General features: G+C 51.2%; 1 protein-coding gene across 1 annotated transcript in view; it reads right to left on the reverse strand.

Annotated features, from left to right (window-relative positions):
* Nucleotides 1–15,958, reverse strand: part of Bcr (BCR activator of RhoGEF and GTPase) — a 129,559-nt gene that overhangs the window by 49,781 nt on the left and 63,820 nt on the right. Inside the window, 3 exon segments of the mRNA XM_052744694.1 lie at nt 3,540–3,725; nt 4,042–4,146; nt 10,165–10,346. Coding sequence (XP_052600654.1) covers nt 3,540–3,725; nt 4,042–4,146; nt 10,165–10,346 — 473 coding nt within the window.

Raw genomic sequence — 15,958 nt, forward strand, 5'->3', positions numbered from 1 at the left:
ACACTAGATAAAACCTGGTGCCCTTGGATAGGCCGGGCCTGATCTGGCTGTGCTCCCATTGGGCTTGCACAGAAGGTATGGGGTGTCCTCCAAGGAAAGAGACGGGCTGGAAGACACCCCTACACAGCTCCTACACTTTTAACCACGCCAGAGAAATGGCCGCATCCTTGAGTTCCAGGCTGTCCTTCCGTGAACAACCATAACACCCGGAGTACTGCCTCCTCCCACCCCCTCCTCCTTCGCAGGCCCCTGAGTGAGGGCTTCCCAGATGCCTGAGGAGCATGATGGCCTCTCAGGAGAGGAGATGGCTATGCAGAGTCTGGAGTGTTTTGGTAGAGGACCACTTTCATGGCTTCTCCTTTCCTTTCCTCTTTGCCTAAGGGGCTTACTTCTTTCAGGGATGAGAAATTCTGAAAAATCAATTCTTATGTTTTTGGTAACCCAAAACTGGAGCTGTATAATAATGGTAAGCATAAAGATTGCCAAACCGGGTGGTGGTGGCACACACCTTTAATCCCAGCGCTTGGGAGGCAGAGCCAGGTGGGTCTCTGTGAGTTCGAGGCCAGCCTGGTCTAAAGAGTGAGATCCAGGACAGGCACCAAAACTACACAGAGAAACCCTGTCTCAAAAAAAAAAAAAAAAAAAAAAAAAGGATTGCCAGTATCTAGATAGGATGTCCTGTGATGGACATGGATCCCTATACTGTGGTCATTCTTTACCAGAAAGGTCTAAGGAAACATCTGACAAACTCAAAGCAGCCTGTGCCCTTCTGAAAATGTCTGTTCAAGGAGCTAATATCAATAGAAGGTGCCTAAAGAGACATCATAGTCAAATACATAGAACATTGGACAGGACTGGATCCTCAATCAGAGAGGGAGGAGGCGTGAGAACTTCAAGCAGAAACAAAACCCCACACACTGAAAGTGGACCACAGGAAAGGGCCGTCTGCACCACCGCAATAACCCAGCAGTCCAGGGCTCTAGAGAAGGCACCAAAGTTGGAGGAGGTACACGTAACTCCCTGCATCCTTGGACTCCCAAGTGTGATGCTGAGTGAGTCTTGCCGCAGTCTGAAAGGGCTACATGTAGGACTGTGTCTGTCTGTCCTAGGGAGTCCCCAGCATTCAGCCCAGGTTAAAAAAAAAACGCATGCAATATTCAGCAGACTGACTGGGACTGACATTCCCCTGCAGCCTGTCACGCATGTAGACAGTGGAAGAACACCACGGAAACCAAAAGTAACTTTCTAAATTTTACGTTCTAGTATTAAAAGTTTTCATTAGTGTTTTCTAAAACAGAAGTTCCTGGGAGGTTTCAGAATGCTATTCTAGGGAGAGTGTGGGGTGTGGTTTCTCCCAAGAGCGCTATTCTTTGCTTTTCTGGAGGTTTCTGGTTGAGTCTGCTCTGCAAGTTTTAAAATTACTGGTACATGGCATAATGAGAGAGTTGGAAAAGGGACTCGGAAGATGAGGTGCACGGAACCAAAGACAGCTTCCTACAGTGCGGCTGCGAGGAAAGGACCTCAAGAGGAGAAGATATGGACCAAGTAAGTGTTAGATTTGTCTCCTGGCCTTAGTCCAATGTGTCTGAGGTCCAGGGCAGCAGAGAGGGAAGGAAAAACAACAGGAAAGCCACACCCTGGACTGGGGACCTGGCCTCCTGCTTCCTAACCGTTTTCTCAAGATTGAAGCATTCCATCCTGCAGGGGAGCTCCTGAAGCAGGAAGGTAAACAACTCAAAAGGGCTTCAGGAAGTCCCTGAAACTCACTAGATTCACTAGGCCCCTTCTGCCAGAGTAAACAATAAAAGCTGAGAGTCTCTCTCAGACAAGACAAGCTGCAGACTCTAAAGAGACCAGACCACACTGCCTACAAGAGGTTTAGAACAACTGAGGCACCCGCAAAGGACACCCTCCAACCTGTTGAGCTGCCTGAAGGCTGTGTCGTGTGTTCTAGGCTCCCAGCTTTTGTGGGCTGTCACCCATGCTGGGGTGGGCTTTGGTGGTGCAGGTGTCTTTGAGTTATTTCTGCTCCTGTAAGTGATCCCAGTAAAATTCATTGTTTCACTAAGTTGGACTTTGGTGGTATCTGTACTTCGGTTTGTCGTGGGATCCCTCACTGGGGTGAGCAGATGTGTGTGCTGTGTGTATCTCCCCAGGAAAAGTTGTGTCACACAACAGCTCCTCTGTCTCTGCTCCACAACCATCTGGGGGAATGGGTAACCCAGTACAGTGTGTGTAGGGGGTCCTTTTTAGCCTTGTAGGAAGGCTGTCCTTGGACCCCTGCTAACCCTAAAGGACTCATTTTCTGCATGAGGGAGAGTGTTCCAGGCAAAGAATATGTGCGTAAGAAGCCCGGGCAATCTAGGAATTGGGATCAGCCATCTTCAGAAAGAGACCAGGGCTAGCACCGACTTCCTATGGCTCTTCCAGGATGGGGTAACCTCTCTATTGGGCTGTTCTGCCAGCAACCTCCCCGCTTTCCTATTCCCATGCTAGTACTCACAGCTCTGGAGAGCTGACAAGTGTTTCTACAGACGTGTGTCAGATTCTTGGTTGGTTTTGATCTACTGACGACTTTCAGAAACTCGTACTCTGTTGTCCAACAAGCCCTTGTCTTTGGTTTTTATGGCCCCTCATACACGAGGAGCCTAGCCATCCTCCTTCCTTGCCGAATGGCTTTGAAAACAGTACCTGCCTTCCAGGGCAGCCTCACTGCAGGTAAGGTGGTGCATGCCCTCCGGGCACACTTTCTGCCCCTTCATATCAGAGTGGGACCCAGCTCTGTAGGAACCAGACTTCCTCACAGCAATGTGGCTGTCACCTGGTCTATGCTCTTTGGGAAGGTTCCTGGTTACATACCCTCCCTTTCTCCCTTCGCTTACTTACTATGTTGGCCTTGGATGGTCCCCTAAACTCCTGGGCTCAAGCAATCTTACTGTTTCAGCCTCCCCAAACAGCTGAAAGTACAGGTATGTACCACTAACCCAGACTCACACACTTCAAACCATCTCTAGGTCTAATCCAATGGGATCACTACGTAAACAGTCGCTATGCTGTAATATTTAGGGACTAATGACAAGGAAGAGCCTGTACATGCATCATTTTTTTTTCAGCATTTGATTAGTTCAGTTTGCAAATGAAGACACCCATAGATACAGAGGTGGACTTGTAACCAAACTCCACTGTGCTCCCATCTGCAATCACCTCCCCAGGCCACGCTCTATTCGCCACTAAGAGCCCCGTCTGACTGCGGAAAGCCACTTTGGTCCCAAAGGCAGCCTGATCTGTGTGTGGACACTCGAAACCCCAAGCAAAACTGTTGGAAGCCAAGAAGAACAGGACACCGTACTCACCCGACTCTAGCTGGGTTGGCCGTGTGTCCCTGAGCCCTCCCTCCCAGTGGCCTGCCCTTTGGCACCAAAGGCACTGAGACACGCCCCGGGCTCTCCCTTACTGTCTCCTTGTGGCACAAGCCCATGGGACAAACCTAGTCCTTTCCCAGCTGTGGCCACAAGTGCCAGCATGTCCAAGTCACTCACCAGCTTCTGGAAGAGGTCACCCACACGCTGTTGGTGGCTCCACTGCTGCACACGGGGGAACAGCCCATCATAGAACTCCTTGTGGATCTCATAGAGCTCAGGCACTTTGAAGAAAATGGTCTCGATCTGCTGGCTGGTCAGCACTGGCTGGGAGGTGGTGGCAGCGGCTTTCAGGGGCTTCATGGGCTAGAGGACGGCAAGGTGAAGCGGCCAGGTGAAAAGGGCTTATTATTTGCTAGATTCCTCAGGGTGGTTATGCGACATCGGCTTTTATTTCTTTGGTGTTGTGCGATCAGGTCCAGGTAGGACCTCGGGTATGCTGGACAGACAGGCGTTCTACCACTGAACTACATTCGGGCTCGACTGTTTTCGAATTCCAAGGGAAAATTAAAAGAAAGGGAAAACTTGGTAACAGAGGTCTCCCGTCAGTATCTACCGGCTCCCAGAGAAGTGCAGATATCTAGAATGAGGTGTGAGGTGAATCCCAACAGGGAGTGCTCACCAGCAGCAGCGCCTCCAGATGGCTCAGGTACGTCTCCTCGCTGGCCAGGATTCCGGACAGAACCCACTTTCTCATCTCCAAGCCCTTTTCCAAATCCAGTTCACTCTGCAGGAAGAGAAGCGGAGACATCAGCTCCCCCTGAGGACAAGCCAGAGATGATCCATTGGGAAGGGAGAGGGAGGTCCCAAGAGCCCTGGGACCCATTTAGCCATAGTTACTAGTCACTAAAATCTAGAGAGCCATCCACTCAAGGGCCAGCCTTAGCCCCCACAGACTAGGAAAGGGGAAGGTGGATGCCAAGCAGGCTGCAGGACCTCCTCCCTTCTTGCCTTGCGCCTGGGACCACGGAGTGGCTGCCTTCCACACATGGAAGGACAAGGAGGCTCTGACTCGAGGTGGGCGTAGCGCACAGGAAGCCCAAGGCTAGCTCCAGCAGGGCTGAGCTGGGGTACATCGGAGCCTACTGCCTGTCCATCCAGATTCCTGCTATCGAAAACACCCGCTGCTCCTTGCCCTTCACCCGATGTGTGTGTGTGTACCTCACCTGGATTTCTAGACTGTCGCTCACACTTGAACCTTGGACCAACCAGGCCCCAAGGGAGCACCACCTCCTTCCTCAGCATGCTACGCTTCCTGGCCTTGACTGCCCCGGCTGTGCATCACCGCCACCTGCCTGTGGGAGTAGCTAGCCGGGAGGGCGGCCGGCCCCCAGGCTCAGGACGTCTGTCTGATTCTGCTTTCTAGGCTCGAACCTGGCCGGTAGGGACCCTCTTGCAAAGTAGACTCTACGCGAAGCACCCGAGCTTTGTCAGCTTCCCAGACGAAGAAACTATGAAGCTCTGCAGCCTTGGTTCCAACAAGACAGAGCGGACACACTGTTGGATGCTGACCCAGGGGGTGCAGCCTGCACAACCTGGGGGACCATGAGCTGATGTCAGCTTATGTGGGCTGAATTGTGTCGGTCCTGCCCCCTCCCCACCCTCACCCCGTCCCATTCCTGCGGTGAAGTCCTGAGCCCCATGGCCTGAGAATGTGACTGTATTTAAAGACGTTGAGACGAAGTCAGAAGAGCGGATTCTAAGGCGGTGTAACTAGTATTCCATAGGAACTGGAGTATATGACAGACACATAGGGCAGGCATTTGACCCGACTGTCGTCATGTACAGCCATTCACAGATTCAGGAGATAAGTCTTGGAAGAAAACACCCCTGTAACAACTTGACCTTCCAGCCTCCGACACCTACGAGAAAGTACATCTCTGTTGTTTAAGTGGCCCAGCTTACGGTGTTTCGTACGGCACGCCTAGCAGACCAATAGTGATGGTGGAGCCAAGGGCAACAGAAAGTGCTGCTTGACTTCCTGGCCGCTCCCTGCTTCACTCCCCAGCCACAAGCGATGTCAGAGGCTGGCCATGCCTGTGGAACCACTGTGTGGCACCTGGCCAGCCAACCCCACCTATAAGCAGAGGGGGATGCCAGTAAGGGGAGGAGCCCTGCATCCTCGGAGGGTCATGTGATGTTAAAGGCCCTGCCCACTCCGCTTCTGGTTTCCGAGCCCAAGAGCAAACCCACAAGAGCCCTATTACCCCACCTCCCGGGCTCAGAACAGGAGCAGTGACCCCTTCCATGACTCACTTTCCTAAATCATTAAAGGAAAAATGTCAGCAATGCTGACATCCGGGGCCGAAGGGCAATCCTATGCAATATGATGCTGTCCTGCATCCCTGGCCTCGACCTCCCACATATGATGGCCACAAATGTCTGGATAGAAGTGTCGACTGCCTGGGGCCTGTATGACCCCTGGATGAGACTGGGTTCAAGGAAGGACCTAAGGCCAGCTCAGACCTCTTGGGAGGCTCTGCAGTTAGGCATTCGGACCCCACTGTGGACCCTCTGTGCCATAATAGCTCTGCTGGTCCACAATAGCTACAAAGTCCTGTAAGAGGGAAGCATTTCATGGTATAGACTACAGGCTCATCGGGAAGAGCCCAGGGTCAGGAGCCAGGGTTGCTCAGGGAGTCCCTGGCCCTGGGATTTTTATCACCTGGATGTCAGCTGCCTAACTCTCTTTTGTCCCACCTGGATCCCTAGGGCTTGGATCACATTGTCACTGCCACAGGATTACCTAAGAACCCTTCTTGAGTCATGACTTTATGTATGCGTGCATGTATATGTTGCTAAGCTGTGAACATGCAAATGTGTGTAGGTGGCACCCACTGCTCCAGGAAACTAACCCACCCAAATGGGTCCCTTCAGGGAACACCAGGCAATGGCTTCCACAGATAGGAGCCTCTAGGGCACAGCTGTGCTTGAACTTGGAAATTCCCTGGAACATAGAGTGCTCAATTAAGATTCGTTTCACCGTCAAATCTCAAAGACCTGGCGAGGTCCTAGTTTGGACCTCACTCTATGAAACCCCAAGGACTCCTTCAGAGTCTCAGTCTTCGTGTTGGGAAACAAGCAGATCCCAGAAATCCAGGACTATTGTGCTTGTTAAACACTGCCCGTGGGGCCCGGATCTGCAGGATTTGACCGAGTGATGCCCACTTCTCAGCCCAGTGTTAAATGGCAGGTCCTCAGAGAAGCAGCCTTCGCTTGTCTCTGCACACACGCCTCCCACCGTGGGGATGATGCACCTATCCCACACAAGGGAAGAGGTTAGGGAAGTGGCAGGCCTCTTGACAGCAGCAGCCACCCCCAACACCCAGCTCTCCTGTTCCAAGAACAATCTTGCTACTGTGAGCTCCAGGGAGACAGCGGGGGCCTGGGGAGGTCAGCAGGGCCAGTGACAGTCCTACCCAGCATAAGCTGCTGCTGCCTGCATGGATGGGAGAGGCCGGTAGAAGCCTGGTGCCTCATTCCACCCACACAGTTTGGAAAGCCAGTGGGAAACACTGTGCAAGCAGGACGGCGCCAAGTCCAGTTCTTATTCCGAAGGGTGAGGCCATCTGGCCCGGGGACGGTGCTAGGGTGGACGGAGAGAGGCCACGAGAAGAGGAATCTTCTTAGATGGGAAATCTTTTTTTTTTGGGGGGGGGGGAGGGAGATCAGAACCGTGCTGGTGGTGACACAAGCAGCCCACTCTGTCTCACAGGAAAGCAAACCAGGCAAGAAAGAACAAGAGAGCGGATAGCAAAGGCTGGCACTGGCTGTTTATAACCCCAGCCGCACACATGACATTCTATTATCAGCACCCTACAGGCAGGGAGGTTCCTTCTAGGAGGACGCTTCCGGTAAAGGGCAATTGGAAGAAAACAAAAAGGTAGCGAGAAGTCGTTTTGCCTAACCCGAGTCCAGAAACAGGCAGCCAACAACGGATAGAAACAAACTAGGCTCATGATAACAAAGTAACAAAGGCTACCAAGCCCGCAGGTGAGAGGAAGGCTGGTCCATGAGTAAGTCTTTCAAGACTCCTCCCAGGAGAGCCCACTGACCAATCAGGGTGCAGCTTTCTCTGCTCTAAGTTCATAGCCAGCATGGCTGCGGGGGGGGGGGGGGGGGGGGGGGGGGGGGGGGGCAGGGGCACTCTTCTAGTCTGCTTAGGGCCAGGGCTCTCTGAGTAGTAGGCTAGATACTGGCCCACAGCCAGGCTTTCAAGTGCTCCGAAGGGCGGACTTTTCACAGCAGACCAGTCCTCCCGAAGGGGAGGTCCCGGCACCCAGAACTGGCTCCACTAGCAGATCCTGTCTCAATAAACCCACCAAAGAAGGCCTTCTTGCTGCTCCCAGGGTAAGGGGTGCCAGGTCCCTGCCCCACCCCAATTCAATACCTACCTAAGGGGTGGATGCTCACAGAGGTCCCCTGAAACTCAGAAGCTCCACTGAGCTTGTGTGTTGCCATGGAATCCCCAGGGAAGTTCTCTTAGTGCTCAACAGCCCAAAAGGTACGAGCTTGGCAGCAGGGGAGCTTGGCAGCAGGGAGCCAACCAGGCTTTGGGAGGCAGAAGAACCTAGGCAGCAGGGTAGGGTGCTCTGGCCTCAAACCCACCACATTCCCTAAGGAACCTAAGAAGAGAAATCAGAAAGCTACGGTTCTGCCTGTCACCGGTGCCATGATGGGCTTCTACCCTTAGGGTTGTAGACACTAGAATAGCACACCTAACTAGAGGGCTGCTGGAATAAGACTCGGTGACCTGTCAACCCTCCTCATTCAGACACCTCCCACCTGCTCTGGTGGAATGCTTGGGGGAACTGCAGACCTGTATGTGCAGATGTGCAACATCCTGCCAAATCCGCAACATGGGTGGTGTTTTATGGACTCCTGAGGGGGCTGCAGAAGGCAGGCAAGGTTCTGCATGGAGTCTCCAGGGATGAGCCCCTGAACTGGGTGCTAAAAGGTCATCATCTCCATCAGGAGACTGGTAGGATAGAGGGGTTAGGGTGCAAAGAGGGTAGATCAGCTTCCTCTCAAGGGATGGATGGACAGAGACGTAAGCGACAAGGAGCAGGTACGTGTTACATGCTGGCTTCCTTTCCCATTCTTGTGTTTCAGGATGAGGAACCTGCTGAGCCTCAGGGCCATTAGAAATCACAGACCCATACAAAGAAAGCACTCTCTCAACAGAGGTATCAGCCCCAGAGCAAAGCAACCATGGTGGAAAGATGCATTTCTAAGGCTTGGTTAACAGCCCTGGGGAAAGTGTGATGCTGGCATTAGGAGCCAGGGTCATATGCATGCCGAGCATGAACTCTACAAACTAAGCCATGATCCCAAGGCCCGTTCTCATTCTTATGCTCAAACCCAGGGTAGAAAACATCCAGAAACAAGGTAAGCAGTGGGGACCATAGAGACAAAAGGGCCAGAGACAAGGAGGAAAACCGCTCCAGAGCAACAGTGATTGTTCAGGCCAAGAAGGGAAAATCCAAGATGTGAAGGGAGCTGGCTTCATTGTTTCCTGTAATAAAAAAATATCCTGATAATAATTAATACACACATACATACACACACACACACACACACACACGTAGGGGGAGAGAAAGGGGGAGAAGGAGAGAGAGACTGAGAAGCAAGTTATGGGATAAAAGGCTTATTTGGCTCACAATCACAGTCCATCACTGTGGGGAAGTCAAGGTGGCTAGTCCCATAGGCTACCAAGACCAGGGAATAATACCGCCCACAGTGAGCAGGTCTTTCCACATCAAATTAGCATAATTAAGATAAATTCCCCACAGGTTATCCTAATCCAGACAATCCCAATTGCCGAGACACTCTTCCAATGCGATTCTCACTGTGTCACATTGACCTTTAAATTCGTTACAGAAGGTATCCTTGCTCCAATGGCAAGAGGAGCATGCCCCTGCCTCAGCACACCACTGAAAAAAATGACCTGCAACAACGCCCTCACCACAGGGCCACAGAATGGCTCAGGACACAGTGCTGGTTGGACAGAGTCACTGCGGGAACTGCTCTGTCCAGCCTGCAAGCACCTCAGGGTGATGTTCCTGAAGGAGAAGGCGGGGCCCATAGAGTATGCTGCTTGGAAAGGTGACAGATCACCTCTCAAACGTTCCATTACTCCCTAGCCACAAGACCTGGGAGGAAGCCAACAACTGGCCTCAGTTATGCACTGGTGACGGGAAGAGGAAGACAGCAAGGTAAGATCCTTAGGACTGATGGCCAGGGTTGTGTGACAACTCCCTGGGAAAGGCAAACACACTCACTTGGTCACACAAAGCCATCGTCAGCACCTTCTCTGTTGAAAAGGGAGTAAGCATACAGGGCCAGGGCTAACGTCAGCCTAGCCGAGCACTACGGCACTACACTACCATGCCATTCTTGCTTTTAGGTAGGGGCCTCTGGCGTGACTCCTCTCAACCTCAAGAACACACACAGCCTGCCCCTCTAGACTCAGTTTATAAAGCAAACCCATGGCCCACCCTCCCTGCAGAATGTATGCACAGGGCTGCCTGCCTCTACTACTCGATTCACGACAAGAAAGGAGTTTCCTGTTTTTTGTCTAAAGGTGCCGTCACCTCCTTGCTACATGTCTCTGAACAAGGAGTTAGTTGCCTTTTCAGGAGACCTCTCCCCGGAAGCCGCGACCTGGTCCAGAGCAGAGCTCAGTGCCCCATCCAAGATTTCACATGTACCCCACATTCCCGGCAGGCGCCCCTCCGGGACTCACCCCTTTGGTGGGCTCCAGGGCTCCCGAAGCCAGAGCATCACGGCTGCCCCTGCCTTTGCTGCTGAGGTGTGGAGAGGAAGAAGGTGAATCGTCGATGTAGGGCAGCCCATCCTGGTGCCGGCGCTGTTCCTCGGCCTGGTCTGCGGCGCAGCCATACCCAGGTGGTGTTCCAAACGAGGAATCTGTGTGTATGAAGAAGCAACCGGTGTTAATGAGAGCCAACAAGGGTCCAAGCTGACACCATGTCTGGCACACACAGGTATCCCTCGGGGACTTTAGGTACACTGCCATCACTCTCAAGACCTACTACTAGCCAAAGACACAAAGGATGAGAAGGGGTCCAACTGCAGCTTGTATCCAGATAATAGCCAAGACTGTCCTTGGGAAGTGGATAATAGAGGGGACTAATCCGTAACATCTGGCCCTGGTAAAAAACACACACATACACATACTCTTTCACACATATACATATACTCTTTCCTAGCACATAGACACATACTCTTTCCTAGCACACAGCTTCTAAAATCATTAGACTTTCCAAAGTGATAATTATTTTTTTATGTTAGTGAGATGACTGGAGAGCTCAGGATGGGGGCTGGTTGTTGGGAGTGAGTGGGAGGGGAGGGTCAACCACGTGATTAGAGAGCTGGAACTTTCGGCTATGACCCTGGCCCTCTAGGAAAGGGGCTGAGGGTTGAGTTGATCATTAGAGGCCAATGACATAATCAGTCAGGCCCATGGTGTGGAGGAAAGGCCTGCATTTGGTCACAGAAGCTTTCTGCTGAGGGTGATGTGAAGACAGATGGGGGCTTTCCATATGGGGAGGGGACCTGGGCTAGGAGAACCCAAATGCAAAGATGCCCTTGTATGGTCCCTATACATCTACCTACAGGGATGCAATGGACAAAAAGACCACAGTCCTCTGTACTAATTGTTGGCAAACCCAAGAAAAGCTCACCAAGATCCTGGGCTGCCCCCACCCCGACCCTGCCCCGGGCTACTACTTATAGTAACCTTTGCTAAGACCTTCCAGTGGACACACACACATAGGCCTACCCTTTACATCAACAGCTTAATTCGGACAGCTGGGGCACGTGGTGGGTTAGCATGGTGAGGAGCAGAGGGCTAAATACCAGACCAGACAGCCAAGCTGATCATGGCCCTAGTTACCTGCTAGTCCTGTGAGAAGCCTTTATAAGAATGAGGGTGTTAAGTTGGGTATGGTTACACCAACATTGTGTAACCCCAATGTTGGGAGGCAGAGGCAAGTGGATCTCTGCAGGTCTGAGGCCAACTTGGTCTATGTAGAAGTTCCAGGGCAGTCAGAGCTACAAAAGTGACCTTGTCACAAAATTTAAGTGGGGGTTGAAGGTGGGGATCGAGGGTGGGGGTCAGGGTGCTTTCCTGGTGATCCTGACAAACAGTGGGGTGTATCTTTTAGAGACAGAGATGCTGTGACATCAGCTATCCATGGGTGCCTACAGTTTGCAGTAGGTCCTAGCCTGAGACCATAGGACAGCAGGCCAGCCCAGGTACAAGAACTGGCAACTGTGAACAGTGATCACCAGCAAGGTCTGGTGGTCCTGACCTGAGGAACCTGAACTACAGCCCAGACCCCCTTTATTCCAACCCAAGTACAGCATAAGGAGAGAGGGGCCCTTCGTGGCTGGTGAAGCTCTAGTCATAGGAAATAATATACCCCACACAGGCACTTGAAACTAATCCCCCCTCACACACACACACACACACACACACACACACACACACACACACACACACACACCTACAAGGCTGGATGACAAAGCCTGCTGGCCACCTGTAGCTCCTCTTTGAACCATGTCCAGTTTGAGATTCCTTCCTTCCATTTTGCTGAAATAGGGTCTCATGTCTCTCAGGCTGGCCTATGTCCTACATACAATTCACTATGAGGCTGAGGATGACCTTGAACTCCTGGACCTCCTGCCTCCACCTCTGAGTACTGAGATTAGGGGCATGCAACCTTTTACCAGATTTATGTGGTGCCGGGGGCGGGGGGAGGGGGCAAAACCCAAGGCTTGCAAGCACTCCAGCAACTGAAATACACTCAGGCTTTAGCTTGTATTTTTCAATGGAATGGACCCTTCTAGCTTGTGTTTTTCAATGGAATAGACTCTTCTAGCTTGTGTTTTTCAAAGGAATGGACCCTTCTAGCTTGTGTTTTTCAATGGAATGGACCCTTCTAGCTTGTATTTTTCAATGGAGTGGACCCTTCTAGTTTGTGTTTTTCAATGGAATAGACTCTTCTAGCTTGTGTTTTTCAATGGAATGGACCCTTCTAGCTTGTGTTTTTCAATGGAATGGACCCTTCTAGCTTGTGTTTTTCAATGGAATGGACCCTTCTAGCTTGTGTTTTTCAATGGAATGGACCCTTCTCCATAGACAGCACAGACAAGGGCCCAGTGTCGGCTAAATATTCCTAAGAATCTTTTGACAGTCTTGCTCTTTTCCTACGGCCATCTTTTCAGCAGCTGACATCCTCTTCATCATCTGACAGGATGCCTTTCGTCTGCTCCCTGTGGCTTCCACTGACTACATGGACTCATGTCCAAGGTCAAGTCAACACTGCGTAGTAATCAACCCAGTAAGAACATCAGGGTCAGACTTGTCCCAGGGGTCACTGCACCTGAACTGCAGGATTCCATGTCTGGGACACAATGAAGTCCTTGAGCAGCCTGACAAGAGAATCAACTGCTTGGCAAGGGCTTGTCCACCATTGTGGGGTAGGAACAACGTGGACATTTCGCCTTCCCTGGGTGAGACCCACAGACCAGGAGGTCCCCTGCTGGGCTGTGCCAGCCCACCTAACAACCCAGACTCCTCAGGTTGCGCCTCCTGCTGTCTGAGTCACAGGTGATCCAGGAACTGAGCTATGTCCATCCTCTTCGAAACTTCCAGAATGATCCGGGCACCTGAACTCAGGAGAAACATGGCCATGTTCTTAGCCCTGCCTTCCTAGACTATGGAACAGACTGAGAGGGCCAGGTAACCCATTCATTGGAACACACTGGGAAGGCGTACTGGGGAGAACTGGGGTTGGGGCAGCAGCTCAGCTGTGGCAGAATGGCCCCCCGTATTCCAAAAGTGAGAACAGATCAGACATCCAACTGTGACAGGAAGGTTTCCCCAGCTCCTACCTTCCTCTCAGCTCTGCCTCTGCGCCCTCTCCAGGGTGCATTTACATTGCTGGTGATGGCTGTTTTTATAGACAGTTGCTCACATTCCTTTGGTGGCAGACCTCTCCAATACAGGCTTAGAAATCTGCTGGGCAGGCAGGTCCAAGTCTCACCACAGTTAGAGCTAGTTCCAGACCCTGTGATCACAGGCTACAGTCTAGAGCCTTCTTCCAGAACCCCGTGTACCAAAAGCTGACTTTAGCTTGGGAAGAGGGCTATAAATCAGGAATGTGAGCCTGGTCATCTGTAGGGCTCTTCCTTTATTTTGGAGCAGTACTTTGTATGGGTACTTTGCACAGTAGCCATGGCGCTACCGGAGCTAAGTTTCCTAACAATGGGAAAGCCTCGGCTTTTGCAAGAAGCAGGGTGGAAAACACCTACTTGCTACCCTTTTGCCAGACACTTCCCAGGGCTCTTCACGGTGTTGCAATCTTTTACACATTCTGTGGCTGTACACAGACACCTTGGTGGGCATGAATTCCCAGACCGCCATTTTTCTGACAGAGTTTTGGAGCCTGATTACATTCAAGTCCACCTATGACTATCGCAATTTAAGATCCTTTAAGATGTAGGGAACTCCTTCACTGATGAGGAGCAACACTTGACAGCTCCTGAGGGTGTACACAGCATGCCTGGGACCCACACACAGAGAGGTCAGGGAGTATGCAGAGAGAAAGCAGGAAGGAGGAGAAGGAGGGCATATAAATGCATGAGCCTAACCCCTTCTTGGCCCAGGGTGTTATCCAAACATTTTCCTAATGGAGTTTTAATTGGCAGGTTTAAAGCAAGCAGGCACTAGCTCGGGGGTGTCACTAAGGCATATCTTGACCATCTGTGTGACGTGTGGGGTTAGTAGGGCAAATTCAGTCGGTGTCTCCACCTGCTCTATGACCACCCAGGGAAGTGGCCATATACCTGCCACCCAGGGAGGCAGTTATTTAAGGCAGATATTGCAGGAACCGGAAGGAGGTGGAAGGCGGGAAATTGTGAAACAGTTGCACAACTGGAAGGGGGTGACTGAGACCTGTCTGTAATGGGAGGAAGCCCATTTATATTAAATATGGATGCCAAAGCAGCTTTTGTAAAACTGTACTTCATGGGCTGGCATAGGAAGTCTGCCTAGCGTAAGCAAGGCCCTCGGTACCTATGTACACACACACACACACACACACACACACACACACACACACACACACACACACTTGCATGCACCCCAGCACAGCCTGTTGGAATAGGCTTGTTACCCCAGCTCTGAGGCAGCTAAGGCAGGATGATGATAGGGTCCAGGCAATGCCTGAGCTATGAGGTGACTTCAAGGTCAGTCTGGGCAACTCAGTGAGACCCTACTTCAAAATGAAAGATAAAGGGGGTCCTAGAGATACAGCTTAGCATGCCTGAGGCTCTAGGCTTAACCTCTAGTGCCTACTCTATCACTTTCCAAGCACATTCAAAAGAGAAGATATCCCTAAAATTCTGTGCTGGTAACCATGTGATCCAGCAATTCTATTACCTACGTGACTATGGAGACAAGAAAGTTGTTTACTCGGATGTTTAAACAAAAACGTGGGTTGTGATGTTCACAGAAGCCACTGTTCATGGAGCTTTGGGCGGCAGTGGTGGGAAGCTTGCCTGGCACGTGGACAGCCTGGGTGAGAGCCCCACTGCTGGCAAAAACCAAGAGTGAAGGTACACCATGGTCAAAAAGCAGAATCAATCCCAATATCCATTTCCACCATGGTCTGTTAGCTTTAAATAAAGATGATCTGACATAGGCTACAAGATGGATGGGCCTTGAGGACATTATACTCAGTGATGAGGGTCAGTAAGAGTCAGAAAGGGTCGCATATCACGGTTTCATTCACATGATGTATCCACCAAGGACACGGAAAGATACAGGAAGTAGGTTAGGGACTGCTTTGTGAGTACGAGGTTTGGTATTGGGGGATGGAGAACCGTGGAACCAAACCGATGGCGGCTGGTGTGCTGGATAGTTTCATGTCAACTCGACACAAGCTGGAGTTTATCTGAAAGGAGGGAACCTCAATTGAGAAAATGCCTCCATAAAATCTGGCTGTTGGGCATTTTCTTGATTAGTGATTGATGTGGGAGGGCCCAAGTGGTGCCATCCCTGGACTGGAGGTCCTGGGTTCTATAAGAAAGCAGGCTGAGCAAGCCAGTAAGCAGCACTCCTCGATGGCTTCTGCATCAGCTCCTGCTCCCAGCCAGGTTCCTGCCCTGTTTGAGTTCCTGTCCGGACTTCTTCAGTGATGAACAGCAATGAAGAAGTGTAAGTCAAATAAACCCTTTCCTCCCCAACTTGTTTTTGGTCATGGTGTTTCATCACAGCAATAGAAACTCTAAGATTGTTGGTTGAAACTGAGTGTGTAACACTCAACTGCTTGCTTTAATTAATTCTGAGCTAGACCTGGTGGTTTAGGCTTGTAATTCCAATGTCTGGAAGACTAAGGCAGAAGGATTACAAATTCAAGGCCAGCCTGGGCTATATATACAGTGAGGTTGAGGCTAACCTGGGGAAAACAGTATTAACACTAACACACACACGCACACACACACACACACAC

The sequence above is a fragment of the Peromyscus californicus genome, unplaced genomic scaffold (genome assembly GCF_007827085.1).
Source record: "Peromyscus californicus insignis strain IS unplaced genomic scaffold, ASM782708v3 Scaffold_19__1_contigs__length_69161282, whole genome shotgun sequence".
Taxonomy (NCBI): domain Eukaryota; kingdom Metazoa; phylum Chordata; class Mammalia; order Rodentia; family Cricetidae; genus Peromyscus; species Peromyscus californicus.